The sequence below is a fragment of the Mirounga leonina genome, unplaced genomic scaffold (assembly GCF_011800145.1).
Source record: "Mirounga leonina isolate KUSES-001 unplaced genomic scaffold, KU_Mleo_1.0 Mir_94, whole genome shotgun sequence".
NCBI lineage: Eukaryota > Metazoa > Chordata > Mammalia > Carnivora > Phocidae > Mirounga > Mirounga leonina.
In genome coordinates this window covers 52981681-53003630 of record NW_023270855.1, presented here as the reverse complement: position 1 = coordinate 53003630, position 21950 = coordinate 52981681, and the positions used below count along the sequence as shown (strand labels likewise).

The following is a 21950-nucleotide window of genomic DNA, read 5'->3' as shown; positions in this document are numbered from 1 at the left end:
CTCCCCCTTGCTCACTTTCCTCCTTGAAGGGCTTCAAAACCACAAATCCCTGTGTGCAGGGCCTTCCTAGTTCTCTTCAGTGCCACACCCTATCTCATTTCTGCCTCTGGGCATGTCAAGTCCCAGCTCATTGTCCCCAGGAAAACCTCCCTCCCTCCCTTCATCACACTCCATCAAGACCTTCTTTTGTTTTCTTCACTGTACATGTCGGGTTGTGACGTCACACTTTTTCTTTGTATTTTTCAAATATCTTGCTTGCCAAGCTGTAAACCCTTCTAGGAGCCTCGTCTGTCTTGTGCACTCTCCCTAATCCCCCAACCCTGGCACCCAGCACAGGGCCTAGTACATATTAGGTGCCCCCCTGAAAATTTTTCCATATCCCATCAACAGAGAGGCACTCAAGGGTCTAAGATCTTAATGTTTCTGCCAGCAAGACTGCCCCACAATTGTAACAAGGGTGGACCAATGGCCTGATGGAAAATGAACGGGCATTTGTACACATGGGCCAAAACTGGGGGGGAAAAAAATCTGTCAGAGAAGACCCTGAGCGTGGGGGCGTCCTTAGCCAAGGCTCACCACTGCCCCCTACCATCCAGGTGTCAAGGCCAACGGGGCAGAAGACCCTGAAGGGAAGGAGGAGCAGCTGGGCTGATTCAGGGTCGGTTCTCCCTTACCTAGAACCTCTGGTCCATATTTCCACACACCTGAAGTCCGACTCCATTCCCAATGTGCCCTAACTCAGCAAACTACACCTTCCAGCTGGCCAGTAACTTCAGAAGCCAGTTCCCAACTTGGCCCCTGGCCCCCAACTTCCACCCCACGGACTTCAGTTCCCAGCATACTCTTCTGGGACTCCCTCGCCCAGTGTGCTCAGGATGTGGACTCCATCCCGCCCGCAGGCCCTGACACCCAGAAACAAGTTCGCCCCTAAAGACTCCGCCCGTTGGCAAGGACAGATACTTTAGATTCCATTAAAAGCATGGCCTGGGTCTAGGGCTCTGTTTCCCGGCGTGCCCAGGACCCCGAACTCCACCCCCCACCCCCCACCCCCGCCAGCAAGCACCGGAAATCAGATCCCACTCCTACTTTAAGCGCCACCCAGCGCGTGGTTTATACGCCGGACTCCACTTCCCCGCATGCCCAGGGCTTCGGGCTCCCCCTCCCAGCGTGTTCTAGGCGTCGGACTACAACCTCCAGCATTCCCGGGGCCAGCCGGCTCTCACCTGGGAAGGGCCCTTGCAGCTGCTGCAAATTCCCTAAAATCTTCTGGCTTAGCAGGTGGATGAGGCGAGTTACGACCTGGGGCATGGGAAGCCATCCAATGAGACGAGAGGGGCAACTGTCCGAGTTCTACTTTTCCCTCCTCCTACCGGGGTGCCTGGGTCCCCGTTACTTGGGTCCCACTCCCAAGAGCCCTGCTCTTAACGCGAGGGCTTCCGTCTCCTCCCTGCTCCCTGGGGCTCTATCCCCCACCCCACTCTGTCCCCACTATTAGGCCCTGCCCCCTCGGGCCCCGCCCCCCATTAGGAGACCAGCCCACACAGCTTGGGAGCCACACGAGCCACACCTGAGGGTATCGACGTTTGATGTGGCCCAGGGTGCCCTCCGGGAGTTTGGCCAGCTCCGTGTCGCGCACAGCGTGCACCGTCGTGGCACGAGGCTGCCGTGTCAGCGCCTCCACCTGGGGGCCCCCCCAGTGCATGACCAGGGCTGCTTGAGCCGGGAGGCCCCAACAGGAAAGGGGGAGCCAACCGTGGGTGCAGACAAGAGGCGCTACCGCCCTACCCCGACAGACCCCCCCGATATGGGTGCAAATCAAACCCCACTACTCATTAGGGCTTCGGGGAGAGGGTTAGGGATCTAGGCCCAGCGGGAGGCGGGGGGATTGTCTCCTCTTCTAATAAAGGTCTGGGGCCGGAGTCTGATCAAGACTCACCACCCCAGGAATTTGCCCCCTTCTCCTGCTCACGGAAAGGACCGGGCTCGGCCCATCAGATTACCTGGGACGATGTGTTTGTTGGGAGGAGTAGTGGGGGGAACCCGTAGTGGGAGTGATCAGAGGGCAGTGGGTGGCGCGGCACTCACCACCCCAATGAGATCCCCGCGGCCGTACTCGCCCACCAGCTCCTTCTTGCCGCTGCCCCGCTGGATGACGCTGCGCAGCCGCCCATTGAGCACAATGTAGGTGCAGTCGGAGCGGTCGCCCTGCCTGGGGTGGGGAGCAGGTCAGACAGGGTCGGGGCTGGGTCTCGGGCAAGGCTCGAGCTGCAAGAAAGGGCAAGGGCTGCACCTGTACAAAGCCCGTCCCGCCTCCACAGCCGTCCAGTCGATGGCAAAGTCCATCTGGCGCACGAAGGGCGACATCCTCGCGGCCACGGTGTGCGCGGCACTCAGCACCACACTGGGCTGTGCACGCATGATCCTGGAGGGGAAAGTTAGGGGTGGATGGGCTGGGGGGGCGGTGCCCTGGAACATTCCTTAGGAAGTGGAGAGGGTGGGTGACAGCCTGGCGGTGGGATCAGAAGGGCTCAAAGCTGCCCTGGAGAGGCACTGGGCATCCAGAGGGATGACCTCTGCCACAGCAGAACGGAGTCGAGTGGGGGCCCTCCAAGTGCCACTCCCACCCCACGGGGCAGGGGGGCGCCCAGCCATACTCATAGAAGTCGGACTTAGAGATCCTCAGGAAGGTGCAATCTCGCTGGGCTCTCAGTGTGAAGATGAGGGGCTCGCCCGTGAGCACTGCCAGCTGCCCCACCAACTCCCCAGGTTGTGCCACGAACAGGCACACATCCTCTGCCTTGTCGATCATGCGCTGGTAGACATGCAGGCAGCCCCACAGCACAAAGTGCAGGCTCACATCCTGTGGGGCAGAGGCAGAGATGGGCACACGGGCAAGTCCCAGCCCCCACTCAGCTCAAGGCACCCAGAGGAAAGGCTAAGGAAGGAAAAGTGGAAGGGGGGAGTAAAGGCTTTGGATAGCTCTGAGCTGCACAGCACATGTATATAATTCCCATTCGGCACCCAGAGCAGACATTACTAATGGATTACCAAAACCTGAGCTCAGATTAAGGCCCATATTTTTTTAATAAAGGTTTTATTTTATTTTTAGGTAACCTCTACGCCCTCTATACTCTATATATGCATCTTCCGTCGCCTCAGGTCATGATCTCAGGCTCCTGGGATCAAGCTCCCTGCTCAGCAGGGAGTCTGCTTCTCCCTCTCCGTCTGCCCCTCCTCCCTCCTCCCTGGTCATGCTTCCTTTCTTTCTCTGTCAAATAAATAAAATTTATAATAAAAAGATGCTAAAAATCATCACTCACTAGGGAAATTCAAATCAAAACCATGAGATGCTCCTGTACACACTAGGATGACTAGCATCAAAACATGTTAGGATGTAGAGCAATTGAAACTCTCATCACTGCTGGTGGGAACATAAAATAGCACCAGGGGCGCCTGGGTGGCTCAGTTGTTAAGCGTCTGCCTTTGGCTTGGGTCATGATCCCGGGGCCCTGGGATCCAGCCCCGCATTGGGCTCCCTGCTCCACGGGAAGCCTGCTTCTCCCTCTCCCGCTCCCCCTGCTTGTGTTTCCTCTCTCACTGTCTCTCTGTCAAATAAATAAATAAATAAAATCTTTAAAAAAAATAAAAAATAAAATAAAATAGCACCACTGCTTTGGAGAGCAGTCTGGCAAAAGTCAAAAACAGTTCACAAAAAGTTAAAAGTAGGATTGCCCTGACCCAGCAACTTGACTCCTAGATATACACCCAAAAGAAATGGAAACCTACATGCCCACAGAAATTCATACAGAAATCTTCGCAGCAGCATTATGCATAATAGCCAAAAGGTGGAAATCACTCAAATGTCCATCAGATGAAGAACGGATACACAAAATGCAGTAGGCCCACACAATTGATTATTTCATCATGAAGGAGTGGCACCAACACACTACAGTGTGGATGAACCTTGAAAACATGATGCTAAGTGAAAGAAGTCAGCCACAGGGGACTTCTTGTGTGATTCACACACAAGGGGACACATCCTGTGTGATTCCGTTTATGTGAAATGTCCAAAACAGGCAAATCTATAGAGACCTAAGATTAGGAGCTACTTACCGCTGGGGTGGGGGTTAGGAGGCAGGAGGGGGGTAGCTAAAGGGTATGAGCTTTCTTTTCAAGGTGACGAAAGTATTCTTTCAATTCAAAATTGATAGTGGTGATGGCTGCACAACTCTGTGAATGTCCTAAAAACCACTGAATGTCTTATGTAGATATACTATAAATAATTTCATGTGTGTGTATACCTGTATCTATATTTTTTCCCAGTTCCCTTGTTCCACTCCATCCCTGTTGACTTCCTTTTGTTTCCTAGAGGTCACACATCCTCCCACCACAGGATATTTGCACAAGCTTTCCCTCTGCCTAGAAAGTTCTTTTCTCCCTCTTGCACCTAGTTAATTCCTCCCCATCCTTCCTACTTAGCTGGAGGTCACCTCCTCAGAGTTGCTACCCTGCCTGAGCCAGATTTTGTAAAGCCAAGAATGTCTTTTATGTGTAAGCATGAAGCACGTACGGTTTTACAAGAATTGGAGTAACTCTTTGAGTGCAATGTCGGTCAGAACTGTGGGCTTCCCAAGGGCAGGGATCTTGCTGGCGTTTCCTGCCTCTGCAGCCCCAGGAGACGCATACACGTGCTGGAATCTTCTAAGACAGAACTTCCAGACTCCGTTTGGGATATGAATGGGAGTTACTAATATTAAGCTGCCATTTGTCATCAGATTGGGAAGCAAGTCTCTTCACAGCAGGACTTCTCAGAGCCTTGAATATGCTAATGGTGTTCACCAAGAGCTTCCACAAAGGGATTAAATAGCCAACATTTCCCAAATCTGTTTGAGCACAGATCCTTTGTTTGTGATACAGGTGTTCCATGAAGCACACTTTGGGAAATGTCTGTAAAACAGAGCTTCTTAACCTTTGCACTATTAACATTTGGGACTGAATAATTCTGCTGCGAGGCACCGTTCTGTGCATTCTTGCATCTCTGGCTTTCACCCACTAGATGCCAGTAGCATCCTCCCAAATCAATAAAAAAAAGTCTCAACATTGGCAAATGTCCCTGGAGTGGTCCTCGGGTCAAAGTTTCGAGGATTAGAGAGGAAAGGTCAGTAGGTCCAGAGCGCAAGAGGGATCAGAGTATAGCATCTAGGGGCAGGGATGGAAATCACACACTGAGAGAGATCTACACATAGGGTCAAGGGGTAAGGTTCAGAGGTCAGAAAAAGGTCTTGGGTCGGAGTTGCATTAGAGACCAGGGGTCAGCCTCACCTGGTCCCCCTGGCGAGCAATGATGGTACCAGCTTTGGCATGATGCAGCAAGACCCGGCTGCTCAGGAGGGTGGGGTCCTGGAGAGAAAGGGGGCTTGAGATGGGCCCCTGTGGGCCTCCCCGCCCACCCCCCCCCGGGACACCACAGCCACCCACCTCAATCCGCATCAGTTTTGCCAGCTCCCGTTTCGCTGCCTCAAAGATGCTGCTTGTCTGGCGTCCCTGGTAGGGCCCGAAGGGGCAGCCACCGGTGGCCAGCTCATCCTCGCAGTAGCTGTGCTCGCAGGCGCCCGCTGGCTGCTCCCGGGGCTCCTGAGTGGGGGTCTGCACGGGACAGGGCCTGTGATCTCTGTGCTCCCACCTGACCTCTCTCTCCCACCTGACCACTGTGGGCCAGGCCAGGGTTGTGGGAGGGCACTGGGGAGGGGAGGGGACGAGGGCCTTACCCGAACAGGAGCTGCCTGGGGCCCCCCTGAGGCATCTTCCTGCAGGGACACGGAGATCCGGCCACGCTCATACGCCATGTCGAAGTCAGAGCGGGGCCCACCCTGCAAGCCTGCGGTGGGCAGGAGGTATTTTATAAAAACAATAAAGATGAGAGCAACCCCAGTTGACCTATGTGCCAGATTCCCTATCTGTGCAGATGTGACTACTCCATTACAGCACTCGCCCTCAGAATCCTTCTTAACCACAGCTGGGAAGACACCATCTCAATAATTACCCACAAAAACATCACGAGAATACTGCCAGTATTCCCACTTCACAGATGGGAAAAATCAAGACTGGTACGCCTACAGGCAACCCAGAAGCCCGATGGCCTGCCCCCCCTCCATCTGGTGCCCCAAACCTGAGATGTCCACCGGCATGGAGATGCAGCGACTCAGCAGGGGAGCAGAGGGAGCCTCCAGGGATGTGGGCTTCACCGGATCCCCTGGGAGAGACACGTGGTCAGGCTCCTGCCCCTCAGAGCCTAAAGCTAGGATCACAGAGTAGGGAACTGAGCAGGGTTTAGAGATGGGTCAGCTCACAGTCTCTGAGGACTGGGGGCCTAGGAAAGCGATTCTGATGGCCCCCTGGGGCCGAGGCCAGGGGTCTCTGGGGGACCAAACAGGAGTCAGACCTGGGTACCTAGCTATGGGGTCCCTGGGAAACGGCTGGGGTCATCTCTGATACCTGCAGGTCCAGGTAGTGGGGCCCCAGTGGGGTCAGGCGGCCGGCCAGGAGTCTCCCTAGGCTCCTCAGTAGCTGAGGTGCTGACCACCCTCTTGGGGCCACGCACAGGGCTGGTGCGGGCTGGGAGGCCAGGGCTGGGGAAGAGGCGCAGGGGCTGGATCTCCTGGTGACAGAGAGTCCCCTTGTGGTAGGTCCTGGGAGGCACGTATCCCACCCCCACCCTCCCGGCTCCATGTTCCCTGGGCCCCCTGCGGAACTCACGTGGCTAAACAGCTCGTTGGTCAGACCCAGGTAGTTGTGAAGGGCCAGAAAGGTGACCCGCTGCAGCCTCACCATGATGATCTGTGGCCAGGGAGAAGGGGGAGTGAGACACTGGGTAATGAGAATCACATAACAGAAAGGGGGAGAAAATGTGGACTAGGCATTAAGGGGGTGGAAGTGTAGGGAAGGTCAAGGCCGGGAGCAGTAAGGGGCTGGCCAGGGGCAGAGGGCGAGCCAGGGAGAAACCCACAATCAGGTGGCAGAAGCCTGGGGAGAAGGGGTGGAGGCAGCTGAAGGGAGGGGACAGGGGCCCCCAGGGATGTGGCTGCTCAGGGCTGATAAGCACAGCTTGAGCGCCACCTGGCTGCTGAGCACAGCCCGCAGGTGCCTGGGATGGGTAGGGGCAGGTGGAGGGAGGCCAAAGGCCCGCTGACCTGCACCACCCGCACCAAGCTCTCGGGGTACTTGGTGAACACGGCAGAGAAGGCCTCCACGGGCAGCCGCAGCACTGTGGAGTCCCGGGCTGCCCGGGCAGATACAGTCCGCTGGGGGTGCTGGTGGCCCTGTGGGTATGGGGGGAACAAGGAGAATCAAGATCAGGGGCTGTGTGCTCCCTTACTGCTCCCCAAGTCCTTCCCAAGGCCAGTGCCTTGCGAGACCACTGGCAGCATCCGAGGGGACTCTGGGAGATTGGGGCCCCCCAGGTGACCCTCTCCAAACCAGCCCACTGAGTGGGTCCTCATACCCAGCTTCCTTGTCCCCCAAGACTGATCACTTACAGTGATGACATCCAGGATGCTCAGAAGGCTGTTGACGCTGTCCCCAGGGACCACTTCCTTCACCACACACTCCTTCCCATCCTGAGACACGCAGACGCGGGGGAGGGGGGGTTGACCGGGGCTGTCCCCCCCTGCCAACTGGCATTCCACCCCCTGAGCATGCCACTGGCTCTGGACCTCACCACCCAGTGATCATTGACACCCCGATCCCCAAACCCACCAAATCTCTGGTCGGTATCCATTTTCCGGCCGTCATTAACCATAACTGCTGACCATGTAGACCAACCCAACACCCTTGCGTGTTTGTTCCCAACTTCTGCCTGCGCATCTCAAAAGTCCGTGAGCCCCGCTGACCGACAGCAACGCCCATCACAGTCCCCACTGCCCATCCCCCCGTGGTACCCCACGATTGGTCCGCTCACCGGCCCTGGCAGACAGAGCTCCAGCAGCCCATCCTGCACCACGTAGATACTGGCGTCCGGCTGGCCTGGCCGGAAGACATAGTCCCCCTGGCTGAGCCGCTGGAAGACCATGTGTCGGCAGAGCTCCAGGAAGAGAGGCTTCTCGAAGTGGCCCAGCACCCTATTGGATGGGGCAGAGAGGGGGAGGAATGCAGGAGGTCAGGTGAGCCCCCCAACTCTGCAGCCGCCCCCCACCTGCACCCCAACACTGACCGGACATTCTTGAGCATGTAGAGCACCTCGGAGGGCAGGTGGGAGTTAGCCAGGTCACCCTCCGTCAAGTCAGCCTCGAGCACTGCAGGCGGGGGCTCCTTCCGTTGCAGTGTTGGTGCCTCTTTCTGGATACGAAGGATCCTGGGGGGGAAGAGAGGGGTGCAGGGGGCAGGTAGGGAGAGGGCTCGGGCAGACCTGAAGACTCCCACATAGCCTTTCCTCTAAATCACAAAGAACAGGAGTCAGCAAACTCTGGTCCACTACCTACTTACGTAAATAAAGTTTTATTGGCACACAACCATATTCATTCATTTACACGTTACCCGTGGCTGCTTTCACTCAACGACAATGCTGAAAAATTGTAACACAGTCATACAGCCTGCAAAGCCTAAGATGTTTACTGATCTGACCCCTTACAAAAAAATTTGTTGTCCTCTGATGTAAAATCCTAAGATTGCCTCTTTGCTAATCATAAGCTCCTGAAATGGACCCTGTAGTTAGGCAGACCCCTGGCATAAAATACAGCCTGACCCCAGAAACTGCACCTCCATTCATCATGGGACCCCTGAGACCTTCCTTCCTAGCACAGACTGGACCCGGAGATAGCCTCCCCAACACACGAAGAGCTCTGGGGTAGCTTCCATCATACGAGGAGACCCCATCAGCTCCTCGGCCTTTGTAAAGCTCCCTGAGCTGGCCTTTCCTTCCAGATCTCAGAGAACCCTGAGATGATCCCTTCAATGGTCACAAAGACTCCTGAAATAGCTCTCATTGTATGTGGAGAGCACAGATAGTGCTCTCTGCTACTCATAGACCCAGAAGAGCCCTTCCCTGCAAGTCACAGGTACTACTGAGACAGCCCCTTCCCGGTCACAAGCCCCCTGAGATAGGACCCTCTAGGATAAGCAGACTCTTGAATTAAATTGCACGATATAGAGAAATCCAGATATGGTTCCTTTTCTGATCAAACAGATCTTAGGCTAGCCCTTGCCCAGTTCAGAGAGAGCGGAGATAGCCCCCTGAAGGTCATGAAAACATCAGTGTAGCTCCTCGAGGGTATGCACACATTGACACAACCCCCGTGACATACAGAGACAGGACATACAGACCCTCAACTGATCATAGAGGCTCTAGAGCTAGCCCTTCTACCGAAGTCACAAAAAGCCACGCGATGACACATCTGCTGATCATGGACAGCCCTAGGATGACACCCTCAGTGGGAGAGCCCTTAGTGTGAAGACACCCTTGAGACAGACCTTCAAGTACATTCCATGATGTCTGGAGACCAACCTCACAGCCAGCTTCCAACTTAGAAAGATCCCTGGGAAAGCCTTTCTCAGAGACTCTGAGATAGCCCTTTGCTGATGGCATGGAGCCCTGGGATGTCCTTCCTATGTTTCTTAGAGCAAGAAGATTCTCGAAATGACTCCTAGGAAACAGAAACGTCTAAGATAGCCTCCTTAGTGTAGGAAGAACTCCAGGGTAGGTGACATAGAGAGATGCTTTCTGACGTAGAGATTGCTGAGATAACCCCTACAAAACAGAAGCTAGAGATAGCCCTTCCAGGAGATCACAGAAACACCTGAGTTAACCCCAATGAATCACCTCCTGTGTGGGGAGACCCATGAACTGGCCTACATGAAGAGCCCAGACGGAGACCCCTAGCCCTATTATTACAAAGCGTCCAAGATACTGACTGACTCACAAACACCCCGTGGTAGGGGGAACCTCGCTGAGATGTTCTCAGAGCCCGCCTGTCTAGTGTGCGAGAGTTCTGAGATAGCCCCTCTAATGTGGGAAGACTCCCCAAACAGTCCGTGCAGCTCAAAGAACCCTTAGATACACCCTTTGGTGTGGGCTGATTACTCAAAGGGTCCCTGAGATAGCCCCCAGTGCCAGGTACACCCAGTACAGCCTTACTTCTTGGCAATGTTGAGCATCTTAAGTTTCTTCTTCATGCGTGGCCGGGAAGTGGTGCAGACAGAAGCGTCCACCAAGGAGGAAGTGGACTGTGATACCTAGGAGAAGTAAGGATGGGGGATGGGTGAACTGCCAATTCAGAGCCAGGGAAGAAGGGGCCAGATCCAGAGAACCCTAGCCAAGGAAAACGGACTTACTAAAACGAGTAAAAAGGAAAGGGCAGAACCTCTGTGTGTTCGGCGGGGACCCCGGGGGGTCCTAAGCTCACCTTCCGCATAATTTTCCGACCATAGAAGAGCACTTTGTCCCTCTTCCGGAATCGATACCGGGGGCCATCCGGTGCTGGCGTTTCTGGGGATAAGTGGGGAGAGAAGCACTCTGAGCCCTGCGCAGACTCCACACGGCCAGAGAGGAGGGCACTGCGTGCAGACTCCCGTTAAGTCCCATCTCTACTGCCTCAGGAACCCGGGCATTTCAGCTCCCCACTCCGCAGCCTCCCCGGAGGGGCCCTCCGGGTCCTCACTCGGCACTCGGAGCCTCCGCACCAGCAGGAGGATGAGCACTGCAGTGACCAGCACCGCGACTCCGGCCCCAATCATCACGCCCAGCACCTGCGGGACGAATGGCACTGGCTGCGCATCGCATACCCGGCCTGCCGAGCCCTCCCCGGAGGCCGGGACGCCCCCGTCCCCATCCCATTCGGTCAAGTCCGCCGCCCCCGAGGAGGTCACGATCGGCCCGTGCCTCGACGTCCCCATCTGCAGAATGGGCCGCCGCTGCTCCCTCCCCGGGGGCGCAACTCTTTCCGGCGGCTCCGCGGCCCGCGGTGCACGCCGGGAAACGTAGTTCCGTCTGAACAGTTCTCGCGGGACCGCGATGAGCGCTAAGCATTTCGGGAATTGTAGTCCCCACAGCGCCTCACAAAGCAATCTTTACCATTCCCGTTTGCAACGGAGCCTCCATCAGTTGCTTCAGACTGGGCGGAGGTCTGGTAGCCCGGAATCCTGGGGAATAAGAAGCAGGAGGAACCGGTGCAAGTCGTCACTCTGGGGCCGCCTCTCCCCTACCCCTACCTCGAGCCTTGCCCCCTTCGTACTCGCCGCCTGGATGGCTTCGCTGGCCAGGGGACGGCTGGTGGGGCGCTGCAGAGCAGAAAGGAGGTGCAGGTTGACCTCGACGCCCGGGCTAGGGAGTAAGGCGCGTCCCTGGCTCCTTCACCCACACGCCCAGCCGACCAGACGCCCCACGGGTACAGCCCCACCCTGGGGCCAAAGGGCAGCCGGCCGGACACCCACAGTCAGCAGCGTGCGCACGGGTCCCCAAAGAGCCCGCCTTCCTCCCGCAAGTGGCCTCCTCCTAGCCTCCGCCCTGAGGGATTGATCAATCCTGACCCGGCAGACCCAAGGCCGCACCCCTCTGCGAAGACTGGATGCCCCAACCCCAGGGAAACTGGGGCCTTCAAGCCACGGGGTCGCCTGACTTCTGACCCAAACCTGCCCCTGGGGAGACCCACGGGCGGGGGGCGCTCGGGAGTGCTGCTGGAAACTCCCACCCAAGGGATCCTGGGGCGTTGCGGAGGTCTCGGAGGAATCCCGGGACGCTCGGAGTGGGGCGGGTTCGCAAGGTGTTACTGTGATGCTAGATTTACAGTCACGCATTAGTAAAGTTACAGGGTCTCTGACAGTGTGAAGCATCACTGGGACTCTCGGAACGATGCTGGCGCCATTACTGGGAGACGTAACCAGGGACGCTGGAATTACTGGGGATCACTGTAAAGTTACTGAGAGATTCTCAGGAATACAGCACTATTCCTGGGAAAACTGGGAAGTGGGTGAGCACGTCCCTGGGGTCGTTTGAGCAAGAGCCGGCTAGGAATGAATGCTGGAATATTACTGGGACTTTTCTGGAAACCTGAGAATATTTCTGGCACCGCTGGAGTGCTAACGGAAATGTGGGGGAGTCACTGGGCCCTGGAGGTATTACCTGGAAAATTCATGGGGAAGACTACTCTTCCTCCCTAGCGCGCACCTGGCTACCGGCGCGGAAACACCTGCCAGTAACTGGGGGGGGCGGGGGAATGGGAGCATCAGAGAGTCGGGAGCTACCGGCCAAAGGAGGGCAGATCTTGGGAAAGCCGAAGACTCGCTAACGACCCCCGAAGGGACGCCTCTGCGGGGGCGACGAAAACCCGGACTCACCCACCGGGCCGCAGCCGGGGTCCACGCTGCGCCAACACCAGTAGCTTTCCGTCCAGCGCCTCGGGCGCGGCCCCTTTAAATTATTCGCGTAAACCGCGCTGCAGCCCCGCCCCCCACGTGTGTAAGGTCTCGCACCGCCCGCCACGCTGTTGGACGACGCCTTAAAGGGGCCGAAACCGACTAGCGCAGGGAACGCCCCTCCCGCTAGAAACGAGAACAAGTTTATTTTCCCGTTTATTTAACACCCACCCAGCCCTGTCCCACCCGTGTCCGACCCGACTGGGCCAGGTCCTCAGGGCGCAGCAGGGAACCGGTCCTTAAAAGCAAACCCTAAAAATAAATAAGCGTGAGTCTCCGCAGTCGGAGGGCTAATGTCCAGTAGCAGTGGCGGGTCCGAGTCAATTCACCAGCAGCGAATGCTCCTCCGAGGCGTCCCTGGAGGAGAGGCAGTAGCAAGCAGCCTGTCAGCCGGGGCGGAAGGCAGCAGTTCCCTCGAGCACGCTCCCTGTCCCCAGCCCCCAATCCCTAGCTCGAACCTGCCGCAGCAGCAGAGGAGGCTGCAGGCCGAGCCGCTCCCGCGGCGGAACTTGCCGGAGGTGGGGCTGTCCTGGCACTGAGCAATGTAGGCCTGGAGCTCGCTCTCCTCTGCGCCAGCACCGCCTGGGTGCTGGGGAGAAATGCGGGGTGGCCCCTTTGAGGTTTGCCCTCCCCACCACCTCCTCGCCAGGCAGACAGCCAGCGAGATCTCCTCCCTGTGACTCAGCCACCAGCCAAGCTCCCCACCCCCACCACCCCTTTGCACTTGAGGTTCCCTCCACCTGTCACTCCTCGGGGTTTGCTTCCCCGGGGAGACACTGCCTGGCCCCTGAGTATGTGCACGTCCCGCATCTCGGTCAGTTGGTGCCCTCTGCCGCTGCCCCAGCACCCGGAGCCATACCGGACACAAGCAGGGTGCCTGCATGGGCACATCTACTGAGTGGGTGCACACGGCAGGAGCAAGGTCTGCGCTTTATATCCAAGGCTGATACACATGTGTGACATCTAGGTGCTAGAGCAAGACCCGGGGGGGCTCCTTGGACCCGAGTGACAGGAGTGTATCTGTGGGATGACTGTATCCATGCTTGGGGGGGGGTGCACCCCTGCATCCCCAGCAAAACACTGGCTTTCCGCAGAGCCTTCACCCCTCCCAACCTGGTAGAGAAGCCATCATCTCATCCCCAAGTCCTTTCTGGCTACTGGGCCTTTGCTCTGGCTGTTCCTTCTCCCTGGTGCTCTCTCTTGGACTCCCGTCTTGTCGATCCAGAAGTTTCTAAGACGAAGGAAAGGTCTGCCATCTGTGCTGTCCAATCTGGTCGTCACTAGCCACGTTAGCCTCTGGGCACTTGACAGGTGGTGTGAGTGAGGAACTGAATGTGGAATTGTATTTCATTTCAATTAAAGTCAAAATTTAAATAGTTACATGTGGCTAGGACCAGTATTAGCACATTCTAGAAACTTCCCTGGACTCACCCCAATACGAGTCTAAAGCAGGGGATCCTTTTGTAACCTTCATCCCTCTCACCAGTTGGGTCATCCCAGTTCTGTTCATGGATCATCCATCTTGCCTACTGCTCTGGGATAGCCTGTATATACCATGTTTCCTAGATACCCAGCACAGGACCCTCAGACACGTCTGCTAAAAGAATTGTGTCTACCTGCCTCTCACATTCTACTCCAACCCCTCTCCTCTGACCCCTGCAGCCTGCAGAACCACCACCATTCCCTGGACCCAGAGCTCCCACCCAGGCCACCCTACAGGATGGGAGGGTGAGGATCAGGACTTCCGGAAACACACAGTCCTGGGTTGAGCCTGGCTCGACCACTTAGTAGCTGACCTCACGTCCCGCATCTCGGTCAGTTGGTGCCCTAAAGGAAGTCACTAAAACTCTACAGCCTGGTTTCTCTGTTGGTAAAAGCAGACACAGGAACCTTACCTGGCCAGAGCCCCACCTTGATAAAACCGAGAATGTGGCAGCTGTGATCAGCACACCTCCCCCCACCCCCGACCCCCAGCCACCTCTCTTCCGGCTTCTCAGAGTCTCCCACCTTCTTTCCCTGGGTCCTTCCCTCCTCACCCTGCACCACATCCCCTGAGACCCTGCTGGGGCCAACTCCAAGGGCCCTGGAGCCCAAGGTTCAGGGCTGTATGTACGTGAGGGTTGGCCCCCCATGGAGACAGGCTGGGGGAGGGCATGCGGGCCGGGGCTGACCTTGATGGTGTCGTAGGCTCCAGTGATGAGCGCGATGAACAGGCTCAGCACCATGTAGATGAAGAGGCTGATGAAGGAGTAGAGGTAGAGCTGGGAGAACAGCCAGACGAGGCTGCTTCGGCCCTGCTGAGCCTGCATTGCGGCAAACGTCACGAACATGTCGTCCCCATTGATGAGCGAGAACAGGCACTCCGACACCATGGACAGCGAGCGAAACTGCCAGCAGGGCAGTGGGGTTGTGGGGTCAGAAGGACCGTGGGTGCAACTGCGGGCTGGGGATGGGGTGGGTTCACGGGGAGTCAGAGGGAACAATGGGCAGAACTGCTGGAGACCTCCTGGTAAGGTACCAGGGGTCAAGGTGGGCTGTTCAGGGTGCCCAGATCAACAGTCAATAGACCAGGGGTCAGAGGGTTTAGCAGTGGGCTTGGAGAGGGGAGACAGGAACCCCTTGACTGTGGGTCATGAGCACCACGCCCTGGACAGCCCCTACCTTCACATGGTAGGGGCCCAACACGATCCAGCCACAGAAGCAATAGCCCAAGTAGATGACAGCCACACAACAGCAGAAACGCATGACGCTGGGCAGGGCCACCCGCAGTGTGGCAATGAGAATCTGTGGCAGGGAGATGGGGAGGCCTCGATGAGGGTGTGGCCACAACCTAGGTTGGCCTTGCGAATGGGAGGGAAGCAGGCAGTGCCTGGCTGAAGTCATACCAGAGCGGCCACAGAAGCTGGAGGTAGTTTAGAAGGGGGGGGGGCAGGGGACCTGAGGATACCCGCTGGCCAGACTGAGCTGGGTGGCATGAAGCAGCAGGCTCCCATGGCTCTGGTTTGGGGGCAGGGACAGGTACATCTGGGGTGGGCAGGTACGGGGAAGAGGCTCGTGACAGGCCATCTATAGAGGCTGGTGATGGCTACAGGTGTATGTATTTATCCGGGGCAAGAAAGTGAGAAGTGGGGAGCGTACGGCCACCACCTGGAGGGTCCAGCCTGCACATTCGAAGCTTACATTGTACTTATGGAAGAAGGTCAGATAGCGGATGACGCCGACCCAGACGAGCAACGTGGAGGTGCCCAGGAGAATGCTGCAGACGTCGTAGCTCGCCAGGTTCTAGGGACAGCAGCAGTGTCAACCCCACCTGGCCTGGCTCTTCCCAGGGGCTGTGGCCCCAGGCAGGTATGGGAGGGGTATGCCGGGGAGGTGGTATGAGGGACCAAGGCCTGGAACAAGTCAACAGGGCCCCGGGCAGGACCCACCTTGGCTTCAATGCCAATCTTCATGATGGTGCCTGAGATGGTGAGCACATCGCTGGTGACCAGCAGGATGTACCAGCCATTGACAAATTCCAGCCGATCCCAGAGGCTGATGACCCGTCCCCGCTGCCGCCACATGAACCCAACAAACTCCTGTAGGAAGCAGGTGGGCTGAGGGCTGGCCCGGGCGAGGGACCCTCTCTCCCCCGGCCCTTATGGCCCCCGAGCCAGGAGAGGCTGGCTCAGGCACACATGCGTGCCACTGGACGCAGCTCTCACGTTCTGCAGCAGAAAGCCACGCAGCAGCGAGCGGGCACACAGCAGGAAAGAGAAGGAGCAGGTGAGGATCACGACCACATCGAACAGGAGCCGGAAGCTGTTGTCTCCTGTGGGGAGAGGACTTGGGTAGGGCCGGGAGTGGCTTGGGGCCTTGGGAGACTAGGGATGGGGCTAGGCCCAGGCCTAGAGGGCTGCAGGACTGGTGGTGGCTACTCAGTGGGCTTATGGGTTACCTGGATGAATCAGGAACTGGGCCCGTGCTGGTCTGGGGCTTGGGGGATCCCCGGGCAGGTCAGGGCCCCTGCTAGCATGGGTCTGGGGGTTCGGGGCTCACCATGCCTGAAGACGCTGGGGTGTTTACACTCCTGGATGTGGGCCTGGGTCTCCAGACTGATTGGGATACGCCCACTGTGCGCCTTATTGTCGAAAGTGATCTGCAGGGGTATGGCAGGGCAGGAAAGGCCAGAGTAAACCTTGGCAGACTCAGGCTCCCAGACCCGCATAATGGATGGTCTGTCTGGCCCCATCTCCCTTATTACCCCTAAGCTGCCCTTGGCCAAGGGTCCCCAGCCCCGGAGCTCAGGAGCCCTGTGGGCAACCCTTATCACTGGAGCGCCTGCTCCCCTTGTCCTGGACACTGGGCTTACCAGGACACTGAAGGTGTAGCAATCAGGAATTTCATTGTTGATCAGGCTCTGAAGATTGATGGTCTTCAGCTGGAAGTGGATGGTGACGTTGATCAGCCTGGGAGGGAAGCTTCAGTGAGGGAGAGGGGCTCTGCTGGTCCCTCCTGCCGCCCCCCGCCCCCCACCGCAGCGCTCCTGCCCCACGTTGACTCTGCAGCTTGCAGAGGAAGTGCTCACACACAGGCATCAGCATGGTCTTTCTCTGTCCCCGCCGGTGGGGGGTGGCCAAGGATGCCTGGCATCCTGCCTCCCCCAACCCTCGGCCCAGCCCTGGCAGCCCCTCCATCAGGCAGTACTTGTGGAATTTGAGCGTGAGGTTCTTGTAACTGGCGCTGCTGTCCGAGAGGGAGAGATCATCACTGGGGGGCACAAGGGGTCTCTCAGGGGGGTCCACCTGGATGCAGTCTGAGGACAGGGAGTCAGGGAAGGGACACTGGGGGCGGGAGAGGCACAGGCAGGTCTCCCCAGAGTCCCCAGCAGCCCCCTTCCCTCCTTCACGTCCCACTATGAACTTAACATTTGTCATCTGTTCCCCACTGTCTCCCCTGGAGAGGGCCCAGTTCGTCTTATTGCCTACACAGGCCCGAGGGCCTGGCGCTCAGTGGGCCCCCAAATGCTTAGTGAATTAACGATATTAAAACACAACACTTGGGGTGCCTGGGTGGCTCAGTCCGTTAAGCGGCTGCCTTCGGCTCAGGTCATGATCGCAGGGTCCTGGGATCGAGCCCCGCGTCGGGCCGCCCTGCTCAGCGGGAAGCCTGCTTCTCCCTCTCCCTGCCACTCCCCCTGCTTGTGCTCTCTCTCTCTGTCAAGTAACTAAATAAAATCTTTAAAAAAAAAAAAAAACACAACACTTGCATTTTTCTGCACGCCAAGCATTCTACCAAAGACACTGCAAACATCAAGTTATTAACGACCAGGACAACCCTATCTGCCAGATGAATGGGAAGCAGAACTGGGGTTTTAATTCCAGCAGCCAGCGCTACCAACAGTTATGCCCTGCCCTGCCTACTCACCAGTGACAACCATGGGATCAATGTCAAAGGTGTCATTGGCTGGGTCCACGTGGCCTCGGTGGTAGTACTGCTGACAGAGGGCCAGGGCCGAGCCGTTGGCCCAGGGGCCACCCCCGCCCCGCACGTAGGCATACCGGCCTAGCGACACATCAGGGAGCATCAGGTACTGTGGGCAGAGAAAGGGAGGGTCTGTCAGCCCTGCCCACTCTCCCCTGACTGCCTGCCTGCCCACTTGCCTGCCTGCCCCTGGTTGCCCGCACCTGGTCTACAGCATGGAAGATGGCCTGGTAGAGCTGTTCCCGTGTGTAGGCCGCGAAGGTGTCATCGGCCCCATCCGAGTAGCCCAGCAGGAAGAGGTGCCGGAAGGCAATGGTGTTCTCCTCCCGGAATGTCACTGCCAGCTGGTTGCTGAGCCCGAACAGGATGAGCTGGGGAGGGCGGGGGGGGGGGGGCGGAGATGACAATGCGGGGCACAAGGAATGCCCACCATAAGTCCCCAGGGAGCAACACACAGCGGATGCTCACGTCTCTCATGACAACAGAGGCTAGTGTTCATTAGATGTTTACCAGGTGCTAGGTTCCGTGCTAAACCCAAACCTACAGGGTAAGCACCACTGTTGGATCCTTTTACCGAAAGGAAACCCGAAGTATCCTAATATACCCTGAATCACAGCGTGAGGCCAGAGGCTCCTTAGGGCAGGGGCTGGCTCTGATTCACCTTGGGGTCCCCAAAGCCCACCACAGGGCCTGGGATGAGGGGTCAGCAACTGTCTGCTCAGCCACTGGGTCAGTTCTCTTTGAGAGTGAACACGGCATCAGACTGCCTGGGTTCAAGCGCCAGCTCCCCATGCTTGGTTGCTGTTTGACTTTGGACAAGTCCCTTAACCTCTCTGAGCCTCAGCTGCCTCATCTATAAAATGGTGACAATAGCGGTTGCCAGGACCTCAAAGGGCATCTGTGAGGTTACAAGGAGCTGTTCCCACCACAGATCTTAGAGGGCTTCCCGAATGATTACAGCCATTGCCACTGTTCCTATGTTGCTGCAGGGCTTGGACTAGGTTCCGACTCCAGACACAGCAGCGGCCACAGGTGGTGTTCTGCTGGGGCCCCTGCAGGACTCACCTGCACGGTGACCACTAAGATCTTCACGACTTGCAGCATCAGCTTGAAGGGCTTGCGGCCTTTGGCCCGAAATTTGTCACAGGGACTCATGAAGAAGTACTTGAGCCGGCGGCGGAGGTCCTCCTCTTCCGGAGGGACCGGGGAAGCCCCGGCCTGGGTGCCATACCCAGGACTGGGGGTTAGGAGCCGCTCAGTCTCTGCAGGAATGGGGGAGGGCGGTGGGGACCAGGCCCAGGCAGACCCACCTGCCATCAGGGGAAACAGGTCCCATGCACCAGCCAAAGAACTCTGAGAGATCTAAGAAAACCCAGAAAATCTGCAACATGTTGTGGATATATGTAGCAGTCCTATCAGAGGTTACAAATTTGGATTTGGGGTTCAAAAGGGCCTGAGCTGATTCCTGACCCTGCTTCTCACTGGCTTGGGCAGGGCACTCTGCCTCTGAGCCTCAGCTTTCTCATCTGCAGAACAGGACAAAAACACCTCTCACCAGGAAGTTGAGGATTTGATGCTTACAAAACATTTATCACAGGGGCTGGCTTGTGGTAAGAATGTCAGAACATTCCATCGTTGTTCCAGTTGTGGATTTTGGGAAGAGAACGAATTGATTCCACTGGCTTCCCACAGGGCACTCAAGGCTCCAGAGCTCATCTCAACTCCAGCCTCCAGGTATGAGCATGGAGCTCAGCTACATTCCAGTTTTTTTCTGGTCAAACATCCAAAGAAGGATTTTTCCACTCATCATGACCTGGCCCATCCAGCTGACACCCTCACAAGCCCCAGGCCCAGAGAAGGGGAGATCGACAACAACAGTAACAATAACAGAACATATTTGCTGAAGACTCACTACAAGCCAATGGGTGTTATTACCACACTGCCTGTATGTTAGCTCATGAGCTAATATAGCATCTTCATGAAGGGCACCAGCTTCTGGAACTCTCACAGCCCTAGAACCAAATCCCAGACCTGCCACTTCCCAGTTGGGGGGATCCTGGTCATCTTTCAAAGCCTCCATCTTCTCATTTGAAAAGTGGAAATAAAAAGTCTACCTGGATGGGGCGCCTGGCTGGTTAGTGGGAAGGGCATGCGACTCTTGATCTTGAGCCCCACCTTGGGTGTAGAGATTACTTAAAAATAAAATCTTAAAAAAAAAAAAAAATCTACCCTGAGGTTGAAACTCTGAAAGGTGTTCTCTGAATGAAGCGGGATAAAGCAGTTAAAAGCCTCAGTTCAGCCTCCAAGTCTTGGTAATTCTTCAGAAAATAGGGTTTATTCTTTTTTCCTTTTTTTTCAAGATTTTATTTATTCATAAGAGACAGAGAGAGAGAGAGAGGCAGAGGGAGAAGCAGGCTCCCCGCTGAGCAGGGAGCCCGATGCGGGACTCGATCCCAGGACCCTGGGATCGTGACCTGAGTGGGAAAGCAGACGCTTAACCATCTGAGCCACCCAGGCGCCCAAAAATCGGCTTTACTCTTAACACTACTTATTCTCTTCACTCCTGAACAACTTAAGAGAAAGGTCCAAGGTTTCATCAACCACTGGGGTCACAGCTGGTCACAGCAGCCCAGGAGCGTCCCTGACACACCCCCACCACCCCCACCGGGAGAACCCTGCTTCTTTCCAGGGCCTGGCCCGCGCCTGCCTAACACAGCTGCCAGGGCGAATGTGAGCACTGTCAGAACCTGTCCTGCAGGGAGAGCCAGGTCCTGGCCTGTCCCTTTGGAGCTTGGATGCTGTTGTGGTTGTTTACAAGATAGCTGGGTGGGAAGCCAGAGGGCAGGCCCGCCTCCCTAGCTGGGATCTCAGTTAACCCACCCCAGATCGTACGAGCAGGGACAGCTTTCAGGTATCTCCAGCTAGCTCAAGAAGGGAAGACCAACACAACGAGTCTTCCTCCAGGCTCCCCCATCAGAAGCAGAGACTGAAGACTAGAGGCTGGGTTTCCACCGCTTGAGTTCAAGAAAGCTGAGCTTCCACAGGTTTGGACTTATGAGATCGAGTTAGGCGCCTGGGTTCAAGGAGGTAACTCCCCCCCGCCCCCCAGCCCTCTATCTGAGTTTAGAGAAGCTGAGCACTGCCTCAAGAATTGGGGAAGGGAATCCTGGGAGTTTCACGTGAGGGCTGGAGAAGCCGGTGCCCGCTGAGGTCCAGCAACGCTGAGCAATCGGAGCAACGCTCAGAACGCAAACCCCGGACACCTCCCGGGCCCGAGCTGGAGAGGCCGGCGGCCCACCCGCTGCCTGAGTTTAGGAACTCTGAGCAGAACCTGGGTCCAGGAAGAGCACACAGGAGTCCCGCCACTCCGAGGTCGGAGGAGCGGGCGCCCACCTGCCGCCCAGGTTCTAGGAGCCATCTGTCCCTATCTTCACCACCGGGAAGCTGAGAGGTCAGCACCAGAGTTTAGGCACGGGAAACCGGGAGCTCCGCCGCCCCAGGTCCGGGGAGCTGGCCGCCCGCCCGCCGCCCGCGTTCGGGGGCCCGCGGGGCCGCGCGCGCCCTCACCTGAGCCCCGCCGGCCCACGGGGGCTGCCATGCCGGGGCCGGGAGCGCCGGACGCCGCCGGACACCGCCGGGCAGCCGGGGTCCGGGCGCCCGCCGCCGCTGCAGCGGCCTCGCTCCCTCGCGGTGCCGCTTCAAACCCTCTCGCGTCAGCTGACTCCCGCCGCGGTCACGTGACCAGAGCGCCCCCGGGAGGCGCACGTGACCGGATCCCGTCCCACCCCCTGCGCCACGACAGGCCCGGCGGCCGCAGCACGCATGCGGGCCTCAACTAGCTCCATGCGGGCGGAGGGCGGCCCTGAGGTCCTAACGCCCGCGGGCGATCGATGTGCTGGGGGCTGGGCTGGCTGTGAGAGTGCCGGCGTAGGGCCGGCTCGGCCCTGGCTCCCTGTCATGCCCGCGTCCCGTGCCAAATTCCAGAGTTCCATATTCAGTGCTTGACCCCTTACCCTCCGCAGAGTCCGGTGATGACCAGACGTCCTGTCTCATGGCTGCCTCTCCATCCTCCCAGAAACCCC

At 57.4% G+C, this 21950-nt stretch overlaps 2 protein-coding genes across 16 annotated transcripts in view; both read right to left on the bottom strand.

Annotated features, from left to right (window-relative positions):
• The window catches only part of PNPLA6 (patatin like phospholipase domain containing 6), a 30444-nt gene extending 17995 nt beyond the window's left edge, over window positions 1-12449 (bottom strand). For 3 of the 7 annotated variants that reach the window (XM_034998438.1, XM_034998439.1, XM_034998440.1), the window contains exons 1-18: window positions 10777-11059; window positions 10398-10480; window positions 10130-10227; window positions 8210-8350; window positions 7958-8117; window positions 7536-7616; window positions 7191-7319; window positions 6757-6837; window positions 6496-6658; window positions 6170-6253; window positions 5769-5878; window positions 5479-5646; window positions 5323-5400; window positions 2655-2860; window positions 2291-2422; window positions 2086-2209; window positions 1568-1681; window positions 1224-1299 (exon numbers count right to left, since the gene is read on the bottom strand). In XM_034998438.1, coding sequence (XP_034854329.1) covers window positions 1224-1299; window positions 1568-1681; window positions 2086-2209; window positions 2291-2422; window positions 2655-2860; window positions 5323-5400; window positions 5479-5646; window positions 5769-5878; window positions 6170-6253; window positions 6496-6658; window positions 6757-6837; window positions 7191-7319; window positions 7536-7616; window positions 7958-8117; window positions 8210-8350; window positions 10130-10227; window positions 10398-10480; window positions 10777-11020 — 2272 coding nt within the window. In that variant the 5' untranslated portion in view covers window positions 11021-11059. The other 4 variants (XM_034998443.1, XM_034998445.1, XM_034998441.1 and 1 more) reach the window with 2 other exon arrangements.
• A 100-nt stretch (window positions 12450-12549) lies between these two features.
• On the bottom strand, window positions 12550-21589 carry MCOLN1 (mucolipin 1). Of its 9 annotated transcripts, none has more exons than XM_034998446.1 (15): window positions 21436-21589; window positions 18934-19230; window positions 18072-18239; window positions 17812-17977; window positions 17092-17200; window positions 16757-16853; window positions 16444-16543; window positions 16110-16216; window positions 15834-15983; window positions 15586-15687; window positions 15067-15189; window positions 14577-14792; window positions 13519-13636; window positions 12864-12994; window positions 12550-12762 (listed from the first exon to the last, which is right to left on the bottom strand). In XM_034998446.1, the coding sequence occupies exons 2-15, from the start codon at window positions 19183-19185 to the stop codon at window positions 12658-12660; spliced, it is 1944 nt and encodes a 647-aa protein (XP_034854337.1). In that variant the 5' UTR covers window positions 19186-19230; window positions 21436-21589; the 3' UTR covers window positions 12550-12657. The 9 variants fall into 9 exon arrangements, with proteins under 9 accessions (XP_034854337.1, XP_034854342.1, XP_034854338.1 ...); XM_034998447.1 differs by having other exon boundaries at window positions 12551-12762; window positions 18934-19130; XM_034998449.1 differs by lacking the exon at window positions 13519-13636 and having other exon boundaries at window positions 12552-12762; window positions 18934-19130.
• Window positions 21590-21950: the final 361 nt, after the last annotated feature.

What these genes read in the sequence shown, in the direction of transcription:
- MCOLN1 (XM_034998446.1), bottom strand. Translation starts at nt 19,185, where the DNA reads ATGGCAGGTGGGTCTGCCTGGGCCTGGTCCCCACCGCCCTCCCCCATT. An exon ending in TGATCCCATGGTTGTCACTG is followed by an intron (nt 17,201 to 17,811) that starts GTGAGTAGGCAG and finishes CCCTGTCCTCAG; the next exon opens with ACTGCATCCAGGTGGACCCC. An exon ending in CCTTCTTCCATAAGTACAAT is followed by an intron (nt 15,190 to 15,585) that starts GTAAGCTTCGAA and finishes TCCCTGCCACAG; the next exon opens with ATTCTCATTGCCACACTGCG.